General features: G+C 36.0%; 1 protein-coding gene across 7 annotated transcripts in view; it reads left to right on the forward strand.

The window, feature by feature from the left end:
• Positions 1-24,476, forward strand: part of mark3a (MAP/microtubule affinity-regulating kinase 3a) — a 34,375-nt gene extending 9,899 nt beyond the window's left edge. For 2 of the 7 annotated variants that reach the window (XM_039672026.2, XM_089116829.1), the window contains exons 4-17: positions 2,954-3,002; positions 5,187-5,252; positions 5,356-5,426; positions 6,953-7,009; positions 7,171-7,407; positions 7,482-7,601; positions 8,760-8,859; positions 12,684-12,796; positions 12,881-13,031; positions 13,558-13,760; positions 15,507-15,610; positions 16,406-16,645; positions 16,863-16,889; positions 23,285-24,476. In XM_039672026.2, coding sequence (XP_039527960.1) covers positions 2,954-3,002; positions 5,187-5,252; positions 5,356-5,426; positions 6,953-7,009; positions 7,171-7,407; positions 7,482-7,601; positions 8,760-8,859; positions 12,684-12,796; positions 12,881-13,031; positions 13,558-13,760; positions 15,507-15,610; positions 16,406-16,645; positions 16,863-16,889; positions 23,285-23,642 — 1,896 coding nt within the window. In that variant the 3' untranslated portion in view covers positions 23,643-24,476. Of the gene's footprint in view, positions 1-2,953; positions 3,003-5,186; positions 5,253-5,355; positions 5,427-6,952; positions 7,010-7,170; positions 7,408-7,481; positions 7,602-8,759; positions 8,860-12,683; positions 12,797-12,880; positions 13,032-13,557; positions 13,761-15,506; positions 15,611-16,405; positions 16,646-16,862; positions 16,890-19,219; positions 19,330-20,740; positions 20,798-21,377; positions 21,423-23,284 lie in introns of all 7 variants that reach the window. The other 5 variants (XM_089116830.1, XM_089116831.1, XM_039672028.2 and 2 more) reach the window with 5 other exon arrangements.
• The last annotated feature ends 1,073 nt before the right edge of the window (positions 24,477-25,549 follow it).

Consider the following 25,549-nt stretch of genomic DNA (forward strand, 5'->3'; position numbering starts at 1 on the left):
TTGTAATCGAGTATTATTTTAGCAACTACTTGTACTTGAGTACAAATTTTCAGTACTCTTTCCACCTCTGCATTTGGTTCATTCAACGAACGAAATGAACGTATTGACTCGGGAAAAGATTTGTTCATTTTAATGAAAGAGTTCAAACAGGAGAGTCACACAGAACAGAGCAAGGCGAGCATTTGAGCTTATGAAACTTAAACTTTATTTTTTTAATGAGCGATCGTTTCACTTGATTAAGACCCTTATTCATCGTCTGGAATCGTTTAAAGCCCTTTGAACAGTTTTCACTGAAACTGTCTTTTGGACCTTGAACCGTTTGGTTACCAGTAAAGTCCATTATATGGAGAAAATCCTGGAATGTTTTCATCAAAAACCTTAATTTCTTTTCGACTGAAGAAAGAATGACATGGATATCTTGGATGGGGCTGAGTAAATTAACAATAACATGGGGTGAGTAAATTATCAGCAAAAGTTTTTTTTAAAAGTGAACTACTCTTTTTAACAATAACACCATTTCTGAATAGCATGAACGTATGTGTCCCTTTCAGTCTGTTTGTCTTCATTTCTTTTGCCGTTGAAGCAGTGGTGCGTGCGGTTATGTTTTTAGGAATTGGTTGTGTTACTCTAACACGTGTCCTCATGATTGTGCATGCGTGTTGTTGTGTAATTGCCCGTGGGCGTCTGAGCTCAACACTCGGTCTGGTTCCTCGACTGAAGTGAGATGTTCTGCTGTGGACTGGTGTTTTTTAGTCATCACAGAGGCGTTAAGATGGTGCCGCAAAGGGAGGGAGAGTGTGAGAGCTGAGAGAGACCAAAGAAAAGCTTAAGAAAAAGAGAAACAATCATGCGGAAATTATAAATCTGATATTAAAATAAATTAAACCTGGAATAAATTGTATACAACGAAAGTTGCGAAAAGCAAAGTTATAACTAAATTAAATGTGTAGCTGATTAGATACTGTCCTTTTTATCTCCATTTGCATAATTCTGGTAACATTTTACAATGAGGTTCATTAGTTAAGGTATTAACAAACATAAAAATACTGGCGTTCATGTTAACAAATAACTTTTGATTTGAATAATAATTAGTAAATGTTGAAATTAACAACTAAGATTATTGAATGCCATAGATGTACTGTTCATTCTTAGGTCATGTTAACTAAAGTAGATAACCAATGAAACCTTGAATGTAAAGTGTTACAATTATTTTATCTGAAATTTACGAAAGCATTGTTCTTATCACAAACCACAGATCTGAATGTCTTTTTGTCAAGGAGTTGATTGATTCAGTCGTTTTGAAAGTGCCAGTGTCTAATGGCAAACTACAGAGAGAGCAGGATGGCATCATTTGTGTCATGTGTTATAAATCAATAGAAACACGCAGTCTTTTGTGTTTCACCCACTGGTAGGTTAAAAGTACTGAGACAATTCTCTACTGATGTATCTTTAATGTTCCTATCTGCATTCTTAAGATTTTTAGAGATGGGCTGAAGAAACTTTGTTTATTAGTTTCATAATGTGATAAAAAAAGAAAGATCTAAAATCTTCGCTGTAAAAACCTTTTAAATGGTTCGTTCACCCAAAAATGAAAAATCACTCTCCTGTTGTTCAAAATCCAAACCCATAAGACTTTCGTTCATCTTCGATAGACAAATGAAGGATTTCTGTCCCTCCATTTGAAATAAAATAAAAGCCTAAATTAAATAAGCTAATCAAATTAAGTAATTCTGTCTTTTCAGAAGAGTTTCAAACTTCTCTGTTATATAGATTTATTTATTTTACGATCTCATTTATATACGTTTTAAAATGTAGTTTTAGGTGAATAGACTTTCAGTGGAGGGAAAGGAATCGCTCAGATTCAATAAAAAAATATAGTTTGCTAAATATATACACCATATTACATATCCATTATAATCTGAATGTTCTTCAATATTTAATGCATATTTGAATAAATCTGGCAAGTTTTTATGACAGCCACCATTTAAATGTTTACATTTCATATAATTTTCTTATTATAAAAAGAAATAAAAGTGTAATTTAAGTGATTGTATAGCTACAAAACGGTTAATTATTACCTTCATATTAGGCTAATGAAGCCTAGTAGGCTACAACTAGACTCCTATAGTTTACAGCATTAGTTAAGAGATTTGATTTCCTTGAGAAAATTTGCCATTTATTGTAACTGATATTCAAAGTAACCAATATTGAATTGAATCGGAATCGAATTGCAAGCTTGTGAATCGAAATCGAATCGAATTGTGAAATTTGTGTCAATACCCAGCCCTAATAGGTTCCCTTTATGTACTCAACTGGGGAATTATGGTGAGATCTATTCATTAATATTTACTGTATTCACCAGTGGATTCTTGCCTTAGAAAGAGACTTCCTCCTTCAGATACTGGATTGACTGGGATTTCTTTTGAGTTTGTATCTAAATGAAGATGTTTTTATTGTAAATGAGTTCTGCCGTGGCCTCAGTGTTTCATAGTTGGAAAATAAAACGATTATGAGTGGTGTAACTCTGAATGTAGTGTAGTGAGAATTGGATTGGGTTTATGCTGTACCGCAAGTGTTTCCCTGTAGTCCAAAAATCGCACCGCGTCTCTCGCACCTTCTCCAAAGCTACAGCTACACTTGTGAGAGCAGGACGTGGAAAGCAGAACATGCTAACAGCTCAGGAACACAGGCTGCCTACTATAGCGCTATTAAAGATGCATGACACTTCCATTCCATTGAGAGGGGAGGATTCAGCCTTTTTTTTTTTTAGGGATCAATAATGAATAGCACTTACTTAACGCTAGTTTCCACTGAAAAGCAAGCACTCTGTTCACTATGACAATGACACAGTCCAGCTGTATTTAGCTTCCTGTTCCATGTTAATGCTGAAAGATGGTACAAAGCTTTTGTTTAACAATACAATGTGACATTTAATTGTTCTTCTCTTCAACAGCTTTCCAGAGAAGTCACAATCATGAAGAATTTAAACCACCCAAATATTGGTAAGTGTGTTTATTTGCACACTAACACACACACACACACACCACCATAAGTAGAGGCTTAGATACTGTTCTTCTCAATTAGTTTAATTGATTCTTCCACATTTGTTGTTAGATCCTGTTTGCAAACAGCATAATGTTTAGCAGAGCCAGACACATCGTCATGTCTTCACACAGAGGGGCTTTATGTTTCACTAGCCTATATTTAGACGCTGTCGGTGGTACAGCGTGAGAGAGCTTCGTGGTGCTTCACGACCGACAGACGTTAAACAAAATGGGATGAAGTGGAACCGACTTTTAAATGTGCAGAGGAGTATTTATAAATAAGAAATGACTTCCAAAGAGATAGGAAAATAAAGCTCATGAGAGCGAGGCAGTAAAACCTCTTACAAAAACAGTTAGACGTAGTTTGATTGCCTTATTCATATGCCTCCTTTACATCACTGTATTTTAGTATTATTTATATACTATATATTTTAAATTCTTTTCTGGTTTTTATTTAAAGTTGTAGTAATTTTGTCCTATTTACAGTAGCACATTTTCATTTTATTCGAACTTTTGCTATGGTTACACCTGGTGTCCACACTACTTCCACCCTTGAAAAGGCTTTTAGAAACGCTGCAGACCCCATTTTAGTTTGAAAACATCATTTTTGAGTTTTGGTGCAGACGGACCAAAACAGAGACTTTTGTAAACAAAGCTTTGACTGCACACATTCGTTCCCTGATCTTCTGGAACATTACGTATTCTTCCTGAAGACGACAATAACAGACCAGCCTCGACGACCGTGTAAACATTAAAAACTGCATTTTAAAACGGCATAACGTGACAACAATCAAGTGTGGACATAGCCAAGTTGTTTTTAAATGCATATGTGAACACCCCCCTAATAAATGTCTGATTGGGATCAGATAAATCTGTTGTTCTTTTAAACAAGCCTTTGAGATTTTTAAAGGGATACTCCACTTTTTTCAACTCCCTCAGGGTTAAACGTTTGAGTTTTACCGTTTTCTAATCCATTCAGCCGATATATTGATATTTAGAAGAATATCAGTAACCAGAGTCTCATTGACTTCCATAGTAGGAAAAAATAAATACTATGGAAGTCAATGGGACCAGAAACTGTCTGGTTACTGATATTCTTTTAAATATATAGACCAACGCCACTTTTGCGTCATTGAAGGGTAACGCCCCCTTTTGGGGGAAAACACCTCTATACTGTCTATGGGAAAACATACGGATTTCCATGAGAACAGAACTCGCACTAGATCTGCAAAGTTTCTTGATAGCAAAAATGGCACAAACTTAAAGAAGCTAACGTTACTGAATACGGGGTTACAGAGGTGTCCCTTTGAAATGGTCGAAAACTGGATTAATGACCCCACACAGCGGCCAAATATGGACTATTTAGACATCTAACGATACCACTATCTCGTGGAATCGCCAAGTAAGTAGCCTTTTTTATTTATTTATTTATCATTTACACACTCACAGTAGCCTAAACTACTAGACGATGAGGCCATGTCACTTGGATCATATTTAACTTGATTTAAGCTATTGACAGTTTTGTTGTCGACTAGCTATTAGAAAGACTAAGCTGTTAGCAGCTAACGTTACCTTATTAGACTATGTCAATAGCTTAAATCAAGTTAAATATGATCCATTCATCGTCTAGTTTGTCATACTGTGTGTTAATGAAAAAAAAAGGCTACTTACTTGGCGATTCCACGAGATAGTGGTATCGTTAGATGTCTGAATAGTCCATATTTGGCCGCTGTGTGGGGTCATTAATCCAGTTTTCGACCATTTCAAAGGGACACCTCTGTAACCCCGTATTCAGTAACGTTAGCTTCTTTAAGTTTGTGCCATTTTTGCTATCAAGAAACTTTGCAGATCTAGTGCGAGTTCTGTTCTCATGGGAATCCGTTTGTTTTCCCATAGACCGTATAGAGGTGTTTTCCCCCAAAAGGGGGCGTTACCCTTCGATAACGCAAAAGTGGCGTTGGTCTATCAGAAAATCATCTGGATGGATTCGAAAAGGGTAAAACTCAAACGTTTAATCCTGAGGGAGTTGTAAAATGAGCCTATTTCTGTGTCTGATTTAACTTTAAAAAAAAACTTTTTCCTGTGCCTCCTTTTTCTATGTGTGCCTTTTCATCAAATTCTCTCTTCTCCGTAACTTTATAGTGAAACTCTTTGAGGTGATAGAGACTGAGAAGACACTGTTTCTTGTGATGGAGTATGCCAGCGGAGGTAAGTGTAGGTGTGTGTGTGAGAGAGAAAGAGAGAGTTTAATTTTGTGTTCTTGTCTACTCTTGGTCTTATCTTTGACCTCTCTGCTCTGTGTGTTGTGCAGGTGAGGTGTTTGACTACCTGGTGGCTCATGGGAGGATGAAGGAGAAAGAGGCCAGAGCTAAGTTTAGACAGGTGCAGTTCTCTTACTGTTTTCTTTCAACATGTTCGGCAAACGCATCTGATTGGTTTTCTGCTCGGTGTGAGTCTCATCAGCCCACTAGGCACATGCATATCGTGACTGTTATTACATTAAATCTTACAATAGCCCTTTGACACAATTATTTTGTAGAATGCGAGGTTACTCAATGTCACTGCACCAAAATGTGGAGGGACTGACATCATAGTTAAAGTAATATTATGCTCAACTGTGCCTTATTATCTGCACTTAAGTGTATTTGTTGCTTTTCAGTGTGTTGCATAGTACTTTTAACTCAGGATAGAGCGGTTAGTCATTCTCAGCATGGTTGAGCGTGGCCAATTCTGTGAAAAATTAGAGTCAATCAATGCAAACCATTGAATTTTGGAAAAAGCTATTAATCCGAGTAGACAACCCATTGTATATTGATTGACTGCACCAATGTTCTTTTCCTGACATTTGTTTAGAAATATCTATGCGTGACTACGGTCTGATTGGATGCAAATGTCAAAGTTTCCACAATAATTTTTTTAATATTAAGTGATTAACAGCTAAAATAGTTGCGGTTTTGCCAGTGCAAAAGTTAGGTCTAGGTCTATTTTTCGGGGGGTGTTATCATTGGCGCTATTGGCTTTAAAAGCTCATTACCACAAATCAAAGTTTATTACCTTTCTAATAAAAGTTTTAAAATAAATCTTAATCACCCCAAACTTTTGAACTATATTTTATAATAAATTAAAATGCATGTAATAAAGTTGAATCATTCGTCATTCACTCATTCATTGACCCACATGGCAGAAAATCATACTGACGAATTACTTACTTTAAAGGGATAAAAGAAAATTAAATTAACCTTTAATCTGTCCCATATGTTTATGAATGACTTTTTTGCTGTGGAATATAAACAGAGATTTTCATAATGCAGTCCATAATGCAAGTGGATGGGCAAAAACTTAAAAACATAACAAAATGGACAAAAACTGTAAACCGTGTTTTATAAAATGGATAGTTCCAGTCCTTGATTCTGATTGGTTGAGCCGCGTTCGAAGCCGTTGTAAATGACTCAACAAACATAACACCTGTGACCGCATTACATTAGTTTTACTGCGCAACTGCCATTTGTGAATTTTTATTTTTTTATTTTTTGCTGTTGCTTGACAACCTCATTGGAACTACATTGCTTGGCAATGTATAAATCTGTTATAACGTTAGTCTTGCTGGTGTTTATTTTATGAATAAAATAAATATTAAAATTAATATTTTTTTATGGAGTAACTGTTTTATAAAAACAACAAGCCCCTTGAAGCCGCTTTGCACACTCCTTAGCTGTTCTAAATTCATGGGCCTTATTACTATAACTCATTATGAAACTCAAAGTACAAATAATGTTTTAATACAGTGATGAAATATACCATTTAAAGGCTATTTGATGACCCTAATCCTGATCATTTTTTTCCAATGATGATTTTTTTTTCCTCCAAACTCCAGACAGATGATCTGATTTATTGATTGTTTTGTACAGATTGTGTCAGCTGTGCAGTATTGTCACCAAAAACGCATTGTGCACCGAGACTTGAAGGTAAGCAGTTGTTGTTCGTTCTCATGACGTGATTGTGTTAAAGTTTATATAGGTGTAAGAACTTGCAAACAAAAGACAAAAAGGATTCTACAGTGGCTCCGAAATGTATCCGGACACCCCCCACCTTCTTCTTCTTACCCCTCTGTGTTTCTTTTCCCCAGGCTGAAAACCTGCTGCTTGATGCTGATATGAACATTAAGATAGCTGACTTTGGCTTTAGTAACGAATTCATGGTGGGGAATAAGCTGGACACGTTCTGTGGCAGCCCCCCCTACGCTGCCCCCGAGCTCTTTCAGGGTAAGAAGTATGACGGGCCGGAGGTGGATGTGTGGAGTTTGGGGGTCATACTCTACACGCTGGTCAGTGGCTCCCTGCCCTTCGATGGACAGAATCTCAAGGTTTTAACCTCCTTTATCAACGTCTATAAGTGTGTTTGTACATCACTGTATACTTACTGCTGTTTATTACACAGGAACTGCGTGAACGTGTGTTGCGTGGTAAATATCGGATCCCTTTTTACATGTCCACTGATTGTGAGAATCTTCTCAAGAGGTTCTTGGTTCTAAACCCAGCCAAGAGAGGAACGTTAGAGGTTAGTTTGGTTTCCACCTTTTCCTTTTTTGGCCGTACCTCCTTTTTTATCCTTAATAGCATGTCAAGCATTATTCATAATTAATGCCTGATTTGTACTGCTGAGCAATATATTGACTATTTGCTATGTATTTATTCAATATATATTTAAGCTTTAAATCATTTGTATAGTTGTTCAAAAATATGTCTTAGTCACTTTGTCTGATAATAATGTTTATTATTATAGTGGTGCATATAAATGAAATGCTGAAATATTCTTGTTCGTTTGATATATTTTTTTTTTCTTTCTTTTTTTCTTTTTTTACTAAATTTTTATTGTATTTTTCTTTTATCGTTTTAAACATTTTTTATCTAATTGACTGCAATGTATTTCATGTTTTGGTTGAACTGATTGCTCCTCTAAATAAAAAATACTCTTTCTAATATGTACATTACTGTTCAAAAGTTTGAGATCAGGAATTTTTTGAAGAAAAAAAATGAAATTATTCAACAAGGATGCATTAAGTTATTCAAAGCTGACAGTGAAGACATTTATAATGTTATTATAAATAATTTATAAAGAAAATTTGAGACTTCTTTCCAAACCCTAAAATTTTGAACAGTAGTTTAAATTAAAATAAATATTATTCTGATGATTTTAAACATTTGTAATGTAACCAGATCAATCCTCTGTTAAAAATCACCCTTTTAATGCATTTCAGAGCAAATATATTAATATCTAGGTAACACTTTACAATAAGGCCTCAATAAGGATAATGTATTAACTAACATAAAATAACAATGAGCAATACATTTGTTACAGTATTTATACATTTTTGTTAACATTAGTTAAAAAAAACTTCATGTCATTTCACAGTGCTTTAATGGTAACAAATACAACTTCGGATTTTAATAATGTATTAGTAAATGTTGAAATGAACATTAACTAAGATTAATAAATGCTGTAAAAGTATTTTTCATTCTATAGTCCATATTAATTAATGTAGTTTACAAATGAAACATTATTGTAAAGTGTTTCCCATATCTAGAAATACTGAATACCAAGGTTTGAAAAATAGCAAATTAAACATTTTTATAGGTCCGTCCTAGTAATGGTGACTGTCAGTCACTGCAGTGAGTCTCAAGCTGGAGATGACCATTTCTGAACTTTCTCCTTCAGCAAATCATGAAGGAACGCTGGATCAATGCTTGCTTTGAGGATGATGAGCTCAAACCCTTCCTTGAGCCGGAAGCCGACATTTCCGACCAGAAGAGAATAGGTAAGAGGAAACCTCACTGTAATTAGTTCTTTTGCCACCATTTCAATAGTCTCGCCTGGACTCCATCGTAGCTTTCTTTGGTGAAGGACCGCCCAATGTCTGACCGACATGCAGAGCAACCAATCACAGTTTGTTTTGTTCCACGTCATATTTAGGGTCGTGAAAGTGTAAAGTCGATGTCACTACGACAATAGACCGGCATGCATCTAATAAATTATTCATTCAAGAACGTTGTGCAAGTTTACTGCAACAATGGCGCCAAGAATTCCACATACTTTTTTAAAATTAAAAAAAAAAAAAAAATGTAAATTCAAAAAAAAATTTTTTTTTAATTTTTTAAAATTCCATGAGGGGGTTTGGCATCACACCTGCTTTGTTTCAAAGCAGACAGTTAAAGAACACAACAGACACATCTCCTGGAAATCCTGTAGAATTCAACCAATCAGCTGACGGCTTTGAACATCCTGAGGTGTTTCCCATTTTGTGTGCCTTATGCATGAGATGTTTAGCCAACGGTCTGTGGGCGTGAGATCTGAGACTACCATTTCAGTGTTCATTTGCATGAAAGAAAGGCAGCGGAAAGCGTTTTGCGTAGTCAACTTTGGAGCTGCCCTCTATAAGAGCAGGTCGAGGGACATTTATATTTATATCCACACTCTTATCACAACACTTGAGAGAAAACATCCAGAGACTGTGATATGAGGGCTTAGGGAGCGTACTTTTTAGTGTTGGGTATTGCGTAATACCCAGCAGCTGGCTCCCTCATCTATCGACGTCTCTGATGTCTACTCCTCTCTCTCTCTCACTCTATCACAGCGAGGATCTCCTCATGTAGCAATGTGATATGATCACATGACTCCAAAGTACTAGAGTTTAGCTTGCAGGAGCACGAGGCAGTGCGGTGCACCAGAGCTTTGCATGCTTATCTGCAATCGATCTGCTTTTCTGCACACACGCCTGTCTGTGTAACACACACACACACCTGGTTGCTAACTGCGGAAACTGCAGGAACAAGTACACTTGAATGTGGATGCCAGAGTTAGATGGTGACTGGTCTTTTCTAGCCTTCCGCCCCCATTTTGAGTGAAGCCTCACGTTGAGAGGAGCATGCTGGAGCTTGGCAGCCCTCAGCGGTCCTTTTGTGTGTGTGTGTGTGGAGAGGAGGTGAAACGGGGAGCTTTGGTTCTTCGAAAGAAAGCCCTTAAGTCAAACAGCGTATTGATTCCCATGAGCCCATTAAAAGTCAAATCTGAGAGAGGAAGAGGCTTAATTCAGACTCATGAAATATATATTTCCATCTTGTTTCAATCTGGAACATGCATTAATAGAGAGAGCTCTCCATCACACAATGTCCGACTGGCCCTTCATTCACTAGAAACTTCAGTCCTAAGCATCCTGACCATTTCTTTTAGTTCTAGTTGTGTTTTGTTAAAGTTAAAATGGTGTTTAATTCTCGGTCTCTGAATAAGTTTGAACTTTTTCAATGTTTTTTATACAGTATAGTTGAGCTGCCATAGCATTTTAGGTTTCCTTTTTGACACCTTTTACAATAAGATTCAGTTTGTTAATATTAGTGGTTGCACTTTTACAGTATTTTACCCAAGAAAGGATCTAGTGATATTGGGTAATGAAATGGACAACATGGGTTTAGGTTAGTTCTAGGGTAAAGGTTCAGGGTAGTTCTTGTTATACCTCAGTTATTGTAATTAATATAGTGATGCTATATAAAATTAACATTAGTTAATGCACTTAGGGGTGTAACGACGATACCCTCATGTCACGATTCGATACTGAACTCACAATATGATGTTATTGCAATACTCCAAAACATATGGTAAAAGGTTAACAAAAAAATGTACTGTTGATTAAATTGGATATTACATTGTATGTTTGAATAAATAGGCTTGGACTTGGTGCTTGTAACCCAAGGGCAATTGTGACACCAGAATAACAATATTCATGATTCTGAAGATGAAATTACTGAGTTATTGCAGATGAAACTGCCTGCATGCTTTCACTAGATATATTTAAAATAATGTCAGCCACTTTTTACTAGTAACATCAGACATTTGGCATCAGGACCCACAAATATTCCCCCATTGGATTATTATACATTATAAGCAACACTATATATAGTACTTACTCTAAAACTCTGAAAACTTGCATTTTTCCCTCACACAGTAACTTTTATTTTGGGGGGGGGGCTATCCACGATACGTATTGTTGCATTTTTGTGTTGCGATATTTTGTGGAACGATATATTGTTACACCCCTATGCATTACGTATCATGACAATGAGCAGCATTTTTTTATTAATTTTGCAGCATTTATTAATTTAGGTTAAATGTTAATTCATAAATCGTCCAATTAGTTTGTTTTTCCATTGTTTTCCTTCTTCAAATGTTAAAAAAAAAATAGTATACACCATCCAGAGTGCCAGTGGGTCCTTAAGTCTTAATTATCATCTTAAGAGGTCTTCAATTTGGGGACAGAAGAACAAGATTCGTGATATAATATCTTAATGTGTATATATACTTGTGTAAATATCACTGGCAAACTCGTAGTTTCAGAGAAGTTCTCCATTCTAATAAGCGCAGCTGCTTTGTATTCCAGGGTATAACTGGATATCTGTTATGTTTTTGCTGTTCCATAAGTGCCACCTACTGTCAGAGAGGGAATTTGCATTTTGACTCACCCCACAGCAAAAATTGACCCATATTTGTATGCAACATACATGCAGTGTTGTTAATCATATAATCATTTATAACTTTGACTGGGCTAAATTTTCACGATTTAGGATGTTACCAAAAACGTTGCCCTAAACCCCCCATATGGTCTTAATTTTATTTGTGGAGGTCTTAAAAAAGTTTTTAACAAGCCTGACATTTTATTTTAAAAACCCTGCAGATACCTACCATTCAAAAGTTTGGCACCAGTAAGATTTATATTTATGCGTATGCCCACCAAATCATTTATTTGATCAAATAAAATATAAAACATTCATATATTAGTAATATTGAAGTTTAAATTAACTTTTCTTTAATACATTTTAACGTCATTTATTCTTCAGTGCTGTCTTGCTGCTCAAGAAACATTTATAAATATTAGCATTGTTAAAAATTCAGGTGGCTGTTTGTCATTATATTAGCTGTGTGTTAACATGGAGTCACACTTTACTGTTGTAAAGTGTTACCTAATAAATATATGTTTCAGTTAAAACAGGAGATGCAGCTTGTTCTTTATTGAGTAACAGTGAATGGTTGGCTATAGGACAGATCTGTGTATTGTTAGCACATGTAGGTGGAAGGGATGACTCATACATTCTTACAAATAAACTGGATTTATCTCTGTATATCAACCTACTGGTTTATAGTGTGTATAACAACTGAGGGGGTGGTGTGTGATATGATTATGTTAAAATTTCAAATATTTAATTATCCTTAATCTCTTAAAGAGTTGAATATGGTAGTCTTCAATTAGAGTCTCCTTTGGTAGATATCACCCCTCTTTCATGTTTTAGCACAAATGGTGTGGGATCACTTGTGTACTCGGGTTTAAAAATACTTTGGGGGTTAAGATTTATTAAACTGCTATATTTATTGCTCATACTTGGGAATTATTTATTAATAGCATGCTCAGTTTTGTTTAAATGATGCCAGCTCTGACCCACGTCAGCCCCTTTGTAGAGTTATAGTTGCTGTGTAAATAAATTCATGCCACCTCTGAGCAGGTCTTGTAAAGATGGCTAAATTGCATTTCAGAAACACTTCTGTGTGTAAATTTGGCATTAAGCTGGTCTGTATTTTTTGTGTGTCATTCTCCAGATGTGATAGTGGGCATGGGCTTCTCCAGAGAGAAGATCCAGGAGTCTTTGTCCAAAATGAACTATGACGAGGTCACGGCCATATACTTACTGCTGGGCAGGAAGACCAATGAGGTGAGCTGCTAATGAAGAGTGCTTACTTATAACTGAGTTTATGGTCTATAGGACAGGTGTGACTTGCTGTTTTTGTGTGTGTAGGAGGTCAGTGACTCCAGCTCCAATAGTAATCTCTCCGTGGCCAAGACCAGGCCAACCAGTGAGATGAACGGCCAATCACCATCTCACCTGAAGGTCCAGAGAAGCGTCTCCTCCAGTGAGTCCAGAAAATCCAGACGCCATAGTGACCAAGGTGACTTTCTCTTTACATGCTGTCAAACATCAGATCCAAATTGTATGCAAAAGCACAGGCTACAAGAAGATGTTGTTTTATGTTGCATTTTGCATGAATTTCCAGGGAATGAGAATTTATATGGCAAAACAGACACCATCCTTTCTGTTGGTATCACTTTGTTTCAAGTTGAATATCAGATATGGCATTGGGCATTTCATTTCATTTCGCAACAGACCAAAAATAGCAGAGTAGACTCTGATTGGTCAGAGTTCTCGGACAGGAGAAGTATAAAGAGACTGAATTCTTTATCAAACCATTTCAGAGACTGTGAGAAAGGAGGTGATGCTGCAATGTATATTATGAGTTAATGTAAGTGTATTTTGACCTTGGATGCATGTAAATCTATTGCAGGAGACCTCCAAAACAAAATCAGGAACCTTTGAAATAAGCATATTAATTGAATATAACTGAATTATGCTGAGTATGTGCAGAGAAAAGCACTCAAGTGTTTCTCTCCCTCATTCACTGTCTTTCTCCTTCAAAGTTGGTGTGGTCGCTAACTCAGCGTTGAGTAACTCCAAGAAGACGGTTCCTGTCGCAGCCGACGGTGATGTCAAACAGGAAGGTGGAGTCACAGCACGCAAGGCCCCCACTCACAGCCCCCCCAGCCCACTTCAGGGTAACGCCAACAACCCCAACAAAACAGACGTACCTGACCGGAAGAGAGGCAACTCCATCACACCTAATGTAAGTTCACCCTTGCTTGCTGTGCAAATAGCAAACTACCATCAAGAGTTTGGGGTCAGTAGGGATGGGACGGTATGAAAATTTCATATCACGATTATAGTGTCCAAAATAATCGTGATTATCAATATTATCACGGTTTTGTTAAAAATTTATGAAAGTGCTCAAAAAGAACTGATGCTCACACTGAAAACATTTCAACAAGTTTTATAATTGAAAATCAACAAACAACAAATAAAACAAGCCTCTCTTTTAAGCAAGATTCTATTCTATGGCATTTCCTTCTTTATAATGCCCGTCGTCAATAGCAACACATTATTACACGGCGCACATCCATATCACAACGGGCGCGCGCTCTTGTTTCATTCAAACACAACTTGCCGTCTTGCGTCTCCGGTTTTTGATTGTATCGCAAAAATGAAATCAGAGTTGATTTATTGTTTAAAGAGTTTGATAATATTGGTGAGATATATCTTGTCTGGACGATTGTTTTACAAAATGAATTCATAAACAGGTAAGATCTAAAACATTAGCTAATCTCATTATCAATTCAATATGTTCCCGTAATTATGTGGTAAAAATAAAATCGGTTTAATACGTGATGTATCATACTTTACTATCCCTTAAAACGTTTCATTTAAAACATTTCGTGCCCAATTGTTTCCCATACATAGTTTTGGTATTAAGGTCAAAGTTAACTTGCCTTGCGTTCGGGTGATGATCACACAAGACGACTCGGCAGATTTGAAGTGTTTCTATTGCAGTGACTTTTTGTTCGGCAGACAGGGTGACCATCCTCAAACAAGTTTCCCTCAGGACTTTTGTAAAACCCAAAATATGACCACACCTCAGATTTGGTCCTCTTAAAAGGCTGTAAAATCTCCTGGGCACGGTCACTGCCTTCCACCATTCCTTCTCGAATAGTAATTTAAAAAAACATTGCGTGCTGCGCGCCTGCGTCAGACTGGCCGACAGGATTCAGTGAGTTATTAAAATCGCGATAATCAAACACGCTTTTAATGATAATTAAATTTTAAACGATAATACTAACCGTCAGTACATTTTATCACGGTTTATCGTGAAACCGGTTATCATCCCATCCCTAGGGGTCAGTAAGATTAAGTCATTTTTTTTATTCTGTTAGGGTGCATTAAATTGATCAAAAGTGACAGTAAGGATGTTGATGTTGATTTTTTTTTTTTTAAATAAATGTTGATCTTTCTATTCATCAATGAAAAAATACATTTATGATTTTGACAATTTAAAAAAAAAATTATTTATATATAAAGAATTATTTCTGAAGGATCATGTGTCACAAGACTGGAGTAATGATGATGAAAATTGAGCTTTACAATCACAGGAAGACATTACATTTAAAAAAATGTAAATAGAAAACATTATTTTTAATTGTAATATTTAATTTCACAATATTACTGTTTTTCATATGAAATAAATTCATCCTTGCAATGTCTCAGAAGCATTTTAAGAAATCGGTTGCACTTTATTTTAAGGTGTCCTTGTTACAGTTTAATTATACATTTAAGTTACAATAATAATAAACTACATGTACCTTCTATAGGGTTAGGATTAGTTGCATATAATTATGAATATTTTTTAGTCATTATTCTAGAAACTACATGTATCGTAACAAGGACACTGTAAAATAAAGTGTTAGCAAAAAATCTTATCCCAAACTTTTGAACCGTTAGTAATAGAGCATTACACCTGTGTTTTTTTGATATCACACAGAATAACTCTGGATCGGGAGGCATGTCAAGGAGAAACACGTACATGTGCGGTGAGAGAAACAACACGGACCGCCTTTCTGTCATTCCTAACGGGAAAGAGAACAGGTACAGGCTGCCCCTCCTTTGTCCTGAGTGATGGACATTACCTAATATTTAACACACAAATGTGCAATTTTCTACTTTCATCCACAGCCACTTAAAGGCGCAATAAGAGATTTCTGAGAAACACTGTTAATATTTATAAAATAATAAACAAAATAAACCCAAACAAACACATTACTCCCTTCATCAATCCGCCCCAAAATGCACAAACACACAATGCAAGAGTGGATGTCTCTTTATCATAGCTGAAGCGAAGAAAAATAATGCTTTGCAAAAAAATTAAGTATGCAAGACTTAATTTTGTGTTGTACATGTATGTGTTGTATAAAGTATGTGTTGTAGAAGTATGTCATTTAGGTTTCAAGCAAGAGTTGGTTGTTAGTCACCATCTCCAGACAATCAATGACACTCATACCTGTCCCGTTACTGTTGCTAACATTACAACAACTGTGAAACTACAAAACCAATGTTACTCAAGTTCTGGAGCAGAACCAACGCAACCCCGCCGTCTGTTTCCAGGCCTTCCTGAGGGTTGATACAACCCTTCATATTCCTCCGACACAAATCTCCCTCTTGCTCACTCTCTCTCCTCCCCCATCATGAGTGGACCCGCCCCCTAATGCTGATTGGCTCCAATCCACTTTCAAAAGCATTTCTCCGAAATGGTTTAATGCACCTTTAAAGTGCATTCAAGGTGTATTTTATCATTATGTTGCCCAAACTGTTTGCTGGCTTAAGGAAGTTCAAGGAACGTTTCAGGTTTAGTGAAACCAAGCCTGATTTTGTCTCTGTCTGTAGTGTGTCTTTGTCTCCTGGCTCACGCGACCCTGGCGCGTCCACTCACAGCATCAGCACTGCCGCCACACCAGATAAAAGCCGATTCCCTCGAGGCTCCGCAAGCCGCAGCACCTTCCACGGACAGCTGAGAGATCGTCGCACGGCCACCTACAACGGCCCACCCGCCTCGCCTACGCAGCCTCGCAGCCGTGGAAACGCTAACAACCTGCTCACCAAGCTGACCTCCAAACTCACACGCAGGTAAACGATCATTCACAAACAAACGCATCGTTTCTTACAGTGCCAGTGCCATTCTTTCAATTTAGGCTTGACTTTTCCTTCCCGTTTCCTGACATCCCTCTGCTTTTATTTGTATATTTTTTTTCTAAGGGGTCATTAGAAATGGTTTAATTTTGTCCATCTATGTAACGTCTATCCTTTTTTTTTCCTTTTTTTTTCTTTTCCTCTTGTTTTGTAGAAATATGTCATTCAGGTTTTCCAAAAGGTAGGCCATTGAGTTCATGGGGTGTAAATCTGTCTTTAACGTAATCAGAAGAGTCCAGGGGCTGACACACTAACCCATAGACATTTGATTGCAGTGATTTGGAGTTTAATGCTCTCTCAGCATGCTTTAAAACACTGCCTGCATCTTAGTGTGGCCGAATCAAATCAATCTATTGCTCTTTAACTGATTGCTACTAATCAAAATGTTTGCATGACACAAGCTGATTGTGCAAAACAATGTGTATAACTTAATCTGACATTTTTATTTAAAACAAAAAAAAACACTTCATTTTAATTATTCAACTGATTCCACAAAGGCTTTGGTACATTCTCAGCTTTACGTTGTGTTGAGAGATCAGATTCAGTTGCTCTGTATGATTCCTAGACAAAAAGGATTTTATTAATAATATTTCCCCCCAGTTTTCTTTATCTTTTGTAGAACAGGAATTGAAAAAGTTGTTCAAAAAGTTGGGATCAGTGAGATTTACTTCTGTATTTTTGTGTAATGATGCTGAAAAACGTAGCTGTGCCACAATAGGAATATTACATTTTAAAACACATTTATATAACTGTTTTAAGATGGAATTTATTCAAAATATATATTTTTAGTAGTTAAAAAAGCCTTAATGTGAACTTGCCAGACACACCCAGACCCCTCTAAAGTGGACAAAACACCATCTTAAAGGCACACTATGTAACTTTTGACCCTCTTGTGGTTAAAACTGCATGGTAGTGCTTCAGCTCTGCGTGACTATGCGGATGACTATGTTTCTTTCTCATAGAGAGAGAGAGGATTCTACTGCTTATAAAATATCCACTACTGCCCTTAAGAGATGTAACGATAGATGGAAACGATTTTTTTTTATCTATTTGTCTTTTTTTTTTTTTTTTTTAACAAATTCGATTAAAAAACGAATTTTTTACCTCCTTTTTAGGTAAAAAAAAAAAAAAAAAGATCTTAAGTAGTGTAAACTGAGATCTGAGTCCGCTTTTAGGGCCAGAGACAGTACAAACTACAGTAGGTTTACATTTGGGTTCTCTATAAGGAACCGTATGTCCCTGCAAACACAAATATTGGTGATGTCCGTAAGAAGGTTTTCTGTTGTTAGAAGCCAGTGCTGGTTATAGATATTAGTTATGACCAGTTACCGCCTGTGGCCTTGGATTTAGATGCGTTTTTCCTTTTATAGGCATTTCAATAAATTATTTAATAAAGAGTTCTAAAATCAAACACCAATAACAATATAAAATCTTAGATTATTTATTTCTTGAAAAAGATAAAGGTACAAGACTGTGTACTTGATTACTATGAAGTATTGATTTAATGCGGTTTGTAAGTCAATAATGCTGAGTATAAAATACAATATATTTGAAGGGTGTTGCAAAATATTTGAAAGTTCTAGTAGGTTGAGAGAGTAAGGAGACAGAAATATGGGAGACTGCTGCTGAGCTAAATTAGTTTCTCTGGCAATAGTGATTTTGTTCACCTCTGATTGGTGGATCTCTTCAGATTTATGGGTACTGCTGTTCCTTCACCAGATGCATCAATATATACATCAAAAGTTTGGGGTCTGTAAGATTTTTGTTTTGTTTTTTTAAAAATGTCTCCTATGCTTAGTCACCAAGATGCATTTATTTGATCAGAATTACAGTGAAAACTCAATTTGAACATAAATTTTAAAAATGTAATTTGTGGTTGTGATGGTAAAGCTGAATTTTCGGCATCATTACTGCTTAATATTTTTCTTGAAATGGTAATATATATTATATATATATATATATATATATATATATATATATATATATATAAATTTATATAAAACACAAATAATTTTTTAATTTATTTTTATTTAGGTTTTATTTATTTATATGTAAAAATATATATATATATTATTATTATTATTATTTGATTTTATTTTTGCATTATTAATGTTTTTTTTAATTTAATGCATCCTTACTTACCCCAAACTTTTGAACAGTAATATATGTGTCCCTGCAAACAGAGGTCTGTAAGAGCATATGCTCTTCACATCTTAAAGCAGGTTCAGGTGGGAGGAGCCTGTTCTGGCTCATAGAGAGGATTGTAAGTAAACTGCACTGTACGCTGCAGCCGACTCCATGTTGAATGACCTTGAGGAGTCACCCTCAGATGATCAGATTTGTGCTGTAGAATATAACTGAACAGATCACACACTTTCTCTTCTGACGAAATGCGAAATGCTCTAATGTTGAAACTGTCTCTATCTATCCCTCTCTTCCCTGTGTTTCCTCCCTCCCTTCCTTCTTCCCTTCCTCCCTTTATCTCTTTCTCTGTCTGCCTTCCTCCCCCAGGGTCACTCTTGACCCGAGCAAACGGCAGTCTGCCGTCAAATCAGGGCCGGCTGCCCCCTCTGTGCCCCCCACCCTCACAGTCCCCTCCAACCCTGCGGCAAAGACTCTTAGTAAGTCTGCGCTCCACTCGTTTACATTCTTCCTCTTTCTTTATCATCCCCCTCTCCTCCAGCCTCTGCCCTTTTCCACCACACCGCAGGGTTCCCACAGCATGGAAAACCTGGAAATATCAGGACATTTTAAAATAGTGTTTTCCAGGAGTGGAAATGTGAATATCATTTTTATAGAGTAAACACTTATTAATATTATACACACTTGTGTTTTATATACAGTATGAACCCGCATGCATACACATATACATGCATGCATACACAAATTATATTGCATAAAAATGTATATAACAAAATATATAATAAAAATAGGGCTGTCAAACAATAAATCACTATTAATCGCATCCAAAATAAAAGTTTGTTTACATAATATGTGTGGGTGCATTGTGTATAATTATTTAATACTGTATATATAAATAGACACACATGCAGTATATATTTAAGAAATATTTTCATGTATATACTGTATATATATTTATAAATATTTTATATAAATATTTTATAAATAAATAATGTGTTTTTTCTTAAATATACATGCATGTGTGTATGTGTGTGTGTATATACATATATATATATATATATATATATATGTATGTGTGTGTGTGTGTGTGTGTGTATATACACACACACACACACACACACACACACACGCACACATACATGGATACATATATAAAATAATTATACACAGTGCACCCACATACTGTATATTATGTAAACACAAACTTTTATTTTGGATGCAATTAATCGTTTGACAGCCCTAAATAAAAATCACCATTATAATAAAAATATATAATTACCTGTCAAAAGTTTGGAAACATTGTTTTTGAAAACAATCTCTCTTAGTCTCACCAAGGCTGCATTTATTTGATCAATAATCTAGTAAAACAGTGATACTGTGAAATATTATTACATTTTACATGAACTAGTTTGTGTTGTAATATATTTTTAATGCAATTGGCAAAGCATTTTTAGCGTTATTACTCCAATATTCAGTGTCACGTGATCTTTATCTAATAAAAATGACCATTATAATTAAAAATATAATTACCATTTCCGATAGATGGATGGATCTATGGATGTAAATAAATAAATAATGGTAATTATCTTTTTTTTTTTTTTTTTAATTTTTTTAAATTTAGTTTTTCCAGTAGGGTATGCTTTGCTCAAAAATATTTCACACCATATACTGATGTTCAGGATATGAACACATTTGAAACGAATCTTACCAATATATCAGACAAACCAATTCACAAATTGGGTCTAAATGATCCAGTTTTCATCAGTGAATTTGAATGAGTGGGAACCCTGTCTCCAAACATGTGGCTCTGCATTGGCTTTTTGTTTTATCTCCGTCCACCAGTTTAATTTTTTTTCTTTTTGTGGGCTTTGAACTGCTCTTTTCTTCCAGATTCAGCAGCTCTGGCTATAGGCAGTTGTAAGAATTCGCAGATGAAGAGTGTCTAGAGTAAGGGCTCGTTTAAACGCACAAAACAACAGCAACAACCACACATTGTGTTTAATGGAGAGCGAAAGGCTGTGTGTGAGAGTGAGAACCCGAACGACTGTCATAAGGACACTACGACGCACGCTCTGGCATGCGAAGAGCACAGTATATGTATAGACACGTCCTCTATATCTGTATATGCGTCTGATGTCAGGTCTCAGCCGATGTCTCACATCCAGCGCTCAGAATAGGCTTTTACCCATCATGCACTCTTTCAGTGAACTTCTAGATGTATATTGTTCTTTGAAGGAAGCAGCATGGCAGTGCAAATGAGTGCATGGTGAAAAACTACCGTACATATTCAGGCGTAAGAGTCTTGTATAAGTTGTGTTTGTGTTGTGAGTCTATGTGGGAGGTTCACTTTTTCTGCTTACCTCTTCTTTTTTTTTTGCTGTCTCTTTCACACCCTCTCTCTATCTATCTCATTGTGTGTGTGTAGTGATTTGCGCTAAAATGACTCAAAATGATTTCCTTTTTCTCTCTATCCATTCCTTTTCGCTGCATTGTGATCTCTAACTTTTCGACAAATTAAAAATAAAAGAGTCTCAACCGAGTTTGAGAGAAGCGGGAGATTTGAGGGCTCAAGGTGAGGTGTCGTCGTGACTTTGGAAACCCTTATTTCCTCTCCTGGCTCATTATTTTAGTGTGTTGTGGATGTATACTTTCTGTTTCCCACTGTATGAGATATCCGAGTGTATTTTAGTGTAGTGTGTACAGCACGAGGGCCATTAGTTTGCTTTAATAATGAATTTTTGAGTGATGTGTTTTTGTTTTGTTTTTTTCTTGGAATTGCTCTGTTTATTATTATATTTTGTTCCTCCATTTACATTAGGGCTGGGCGATATTCATTATTGAATATTCACAGTACTTTCACATTGATTCAGCTGGTTATTTGAAATTAATTAACTCTAGCTATGTTTCCAACCACCTATTTTATGCACATTTTAGGATATTGCATGAATACGTCAAAGTATACGTTCGGTATAATTACCTCCCAGAACTCTAAGTTTTATTTTTTTTAATTTACTTTATTTTTATAGCTGAAAATGATTATATACAGTGGCTTCTGTATGATATGATAATGATATTTAGCGCCAGTTTATCAGGAAATGACGATTTGTTCCGGTCACTGGATGAAAATTCACAAATGTTTTATGTGATATTCAAATTTTGCGCATAATTTAAATTCACAAACACTTTATGGAAACATAGCTATTGAGTATCACAATGATTTTAATGCACTTTATTTGGGTAGAGAGCATAATTCCATTAGCAATAATTCCCTAGTTTAAAATGTTACAATTTGGTAATATCCTTTCTGATTATAACATCCATAGCAAACTCATCTTGTTGAGTTTGAGTTCAGTTCATTTCATTTCCGTGAATCAGTTCAAACTGTTCATTTGACTAATTCAACAATTATTGCCAGTGTGACTTTGGTGGTGTATTTTGAATTATTAACATGTTGAAAAATACTGACTTGCCCAGCCCTAATTCATGTTAATAGCATTAAAAAAAATGAGCTGCTTCTATGCATGATTTAGTTTGCTGTGCATTTGATTGCCATTAATTCCCATGTGTGCTGATAACCCATGCATGCATCCGCTGCAGTGATTCTTCACTACCATTGTGATTAAAGGAGTAGTTCACTTTTAAAAAAAAACTTTTGCTGATAATTTACTCTCCCCCATGTCATCCAAGATGTCCATTTCTTTCTTTCTTCAGTCAAAAAGAAATGAAGGTTTTTGATGAAAACGATTTAAAACAGCTTTAAACGATGAATAAGGGTCTTATCAAGCGAAACGATCACTTATTTTTAAAAAAAGTTTAAGTTTTATAAGCTCAAATGGTCGCCTTGCTCTGTTCTGTGATGCGTGTTTCATGACTCTCCTATTTGAACTCGTTCATCAAAATGAACGAATCTTTTCCCGAGTCAACTCTGAATGAACCAAATGACTCGGAAAAAGATTTGTTCATTTTCATAAACGAGTTTGAACAGGAGAGTCACGAACGCGCATCACAGTACGGAGCAAGGCGAACATTTGAGCTTATAAAACTTAAACTTTGTTATTTATTTATTTATTAAATGAGCGACCGTTTTGCTTGATAAGACCCTTATTCGTCGTCTGGAATCATTTAAAGCCCTTTGAACAGTTTGCACTGAAAGTGTCTTTTGGACCTTGAACTGTTTGGTTCCCATTACATGGAGAAAAATCCAGGAATGTTTTCATCAAAAACCTTAATTTCTTTTCGACTGAAGAAAGAATGACATGGATATCTTGGATGAGATGGGGGTGAATAAATTATCAGCAAAAGTTTTTTTTTTTTAAAGTGAACTACTCCTTTAAGTCTTCACATATAAGTAACCTCAGTATATAAAATAATCCTCATCAGTCGCCTTAACTTTACCTTTCTCTGTTTTCATTCCCGTTCCGCTCCGTCTCGCAGTCGCCATGTATCTGGGGATCAGCAGAAAGATGAAGGGAAAGATGGAAAAGACGGGAAACCCCGTTCTCTCCGTTTCACCTGGAGTATGAACACCACCAGCACCTTGGAGCCAGCCGACATCATAAATGAGATCCGCAAAGTTCTGGACGCCAACAGCTGCAGTTACCAGCAGCAAGAATGCTTTCTGCTTCTCTGTACCCACGGGGACAGCCGCTCCGACAGCCTCGTCCAATGGGAGATGGAGGTTTGCAAACTGCCCCGGCTCTCACTTAATGGTGTCCGTTTTAAGAGGATATCTGGCAACTCCATCGCTTTTAAAAACATTGCTTCCAAAGTGTCAAGCGAACTCAAGCTATGAATATCTTTAATCTTACTACATAGAGGAATTTATGAAATTGTTCAGTTCAATATAGACAAACAAATTAAGCTGTACAATCGTTAAGTAGCAGTTCCCAAATTCTTCTTCTCTTTTTTTTTTTTTTTTAAATGAACCACTTAACATGAATTTGGAAAAAAAATGTATATACTGTAACATTGCTTAAAGCAATAATTTCTTTAACATTGGTCACAATTATCGTATTATCGCGCAAGTCGTTAAATGCTGTAAAAAGAACAGGTTTGAACCTTTCAGTGTTACGCTTGTATGCACCTCTGAGGAACCAACTCATTACCATCGCCGTCTCTTCAGACTGGTCATTCAGGAAACGGACACTAGATGGAGATTTGTGGGGTTTCGTTTTATTTTAGCTTTTAAACGGGCACTATTCTGTGGTGGTTTTAAGTATTGCGTGTTTTGGGCAACTCTTGTGTAAAGGGTGCACCCGAATCCTGACTTAAAGACTTTTGGAAAATTTGCTCTGCACCTCTGTGTATTGAGGGTGCTCGTCTGTGAAAACGACTGCAGTAAACCTGATTTGAGCTCAGTTTCACTGTTTGAATGTTATTAAGAGCAACATTTAGATGTTTTATAATTTATTTCACGTTATTTGCCCACTCGAGTGTATTTTTTGTGTAAATATTGTACTTTATGCGGTAATTACACATTTTCATACTGTTTTGTTGGATTTCTTTGAAACCAAGAGGGCATCTTGTAATCTTTCACTTAAAAGACTCACCACAGATTCCATTAAACTCTCTGTAACTCGTCACGTGTTCATAGCAGAGATCTAATACAGCTACAAAATGATCTCGATATTTGTATTGCCTCTTTTTTTAATCTTTCTGACTCTGGATCACATGAGCTGCTGGTCCACAACTTGGAGATCAAAGAAAGCGGTAGGAGTTTCAAGAGTTTGGGGTTGGTATGATTTAAAAAAAAAACTGTTTTAGTGTTTAAGCAACATTTTTTTATTATGTGATGTATATATTTAATTGAATTCAGTTCTGAACCTTTGCATTAGTTAGAAATTGCAGATTGTGATTTCTATAAAACAATTTCTAAAATTATTTTTGAAATTTAATAACAGGTAAAACTTAGCAGGTAAAAGTTAAATTAATGTTGAAACCCTGGAATTGTAAACAGGATAGAACTGGGAATAAAGACATAAGTTGATATTTATATATATTGATATTCACAGATATTCATCCGGTCCTGTGACATCTATGTGTAACAAGAACTGACCAGTGCATTAAAGGACCCTTAAAGGGATACTTCAGTGTTTTCTATTAGTAGAAAACCTGTAGTATTTTCGAATTACCATGCTTTCCACCGCCATATCCCCCTGAGACGAGAGATTTATGTATTTTTTTGTCTGGAAAAATTTTGCGTCATCTGAGGATTTTTTGGCCAAAGGTTAAAGACTAGTAGGGTCTGTCCCGCAGAACTTCTCTGTGCATGCTCTTTGAGGTGGACCCATATAGACCTGTGATATGACTGACAGACAAGAACGGTTTGACCTAAAAACATCAAAATTTAAAATGCTGCGGAAACAGACACCTTGAGGTAAGCTAAAACATACCAAAAATTAATTTCAAAGTGAATTATACATTTAACGATAAGGTTAAACAGTACAACTGCTGCATTGATAGTTTGCAAACTTTGCATTACTTGAATCTATCAACACAATAACCAGCAGAGGGCAGTGTTTTACACAGTGTTCACTGTGCTGGCAAAGTGTATTTCCTGGCTATTTAGGTCCTTTTTCGAAAAATGGTTTTTGCTTTCCTAACTCCAGTCAAAACTTTATGAAATTAGGAGGCATCAATCTTTTCCTTAAATGTGATCATGACCCTTTAAAAACTCCGTTACGTTATATGTTTCAACAG

This window comes from Pimephales promelas, chromosome 11 (genome assembly GCF_988280905.1).
Source record: "Pimephales promelas chromosome 11, fPimPro1.hap1.1, whole genome shotgun sequence".
Taxonomy (NCBI): Eukaryota; Metazoa; Chordata; class Actinopteri; order Cypriniformes; family Leuciscidae; genus Pimephales; species Pimephales promelas.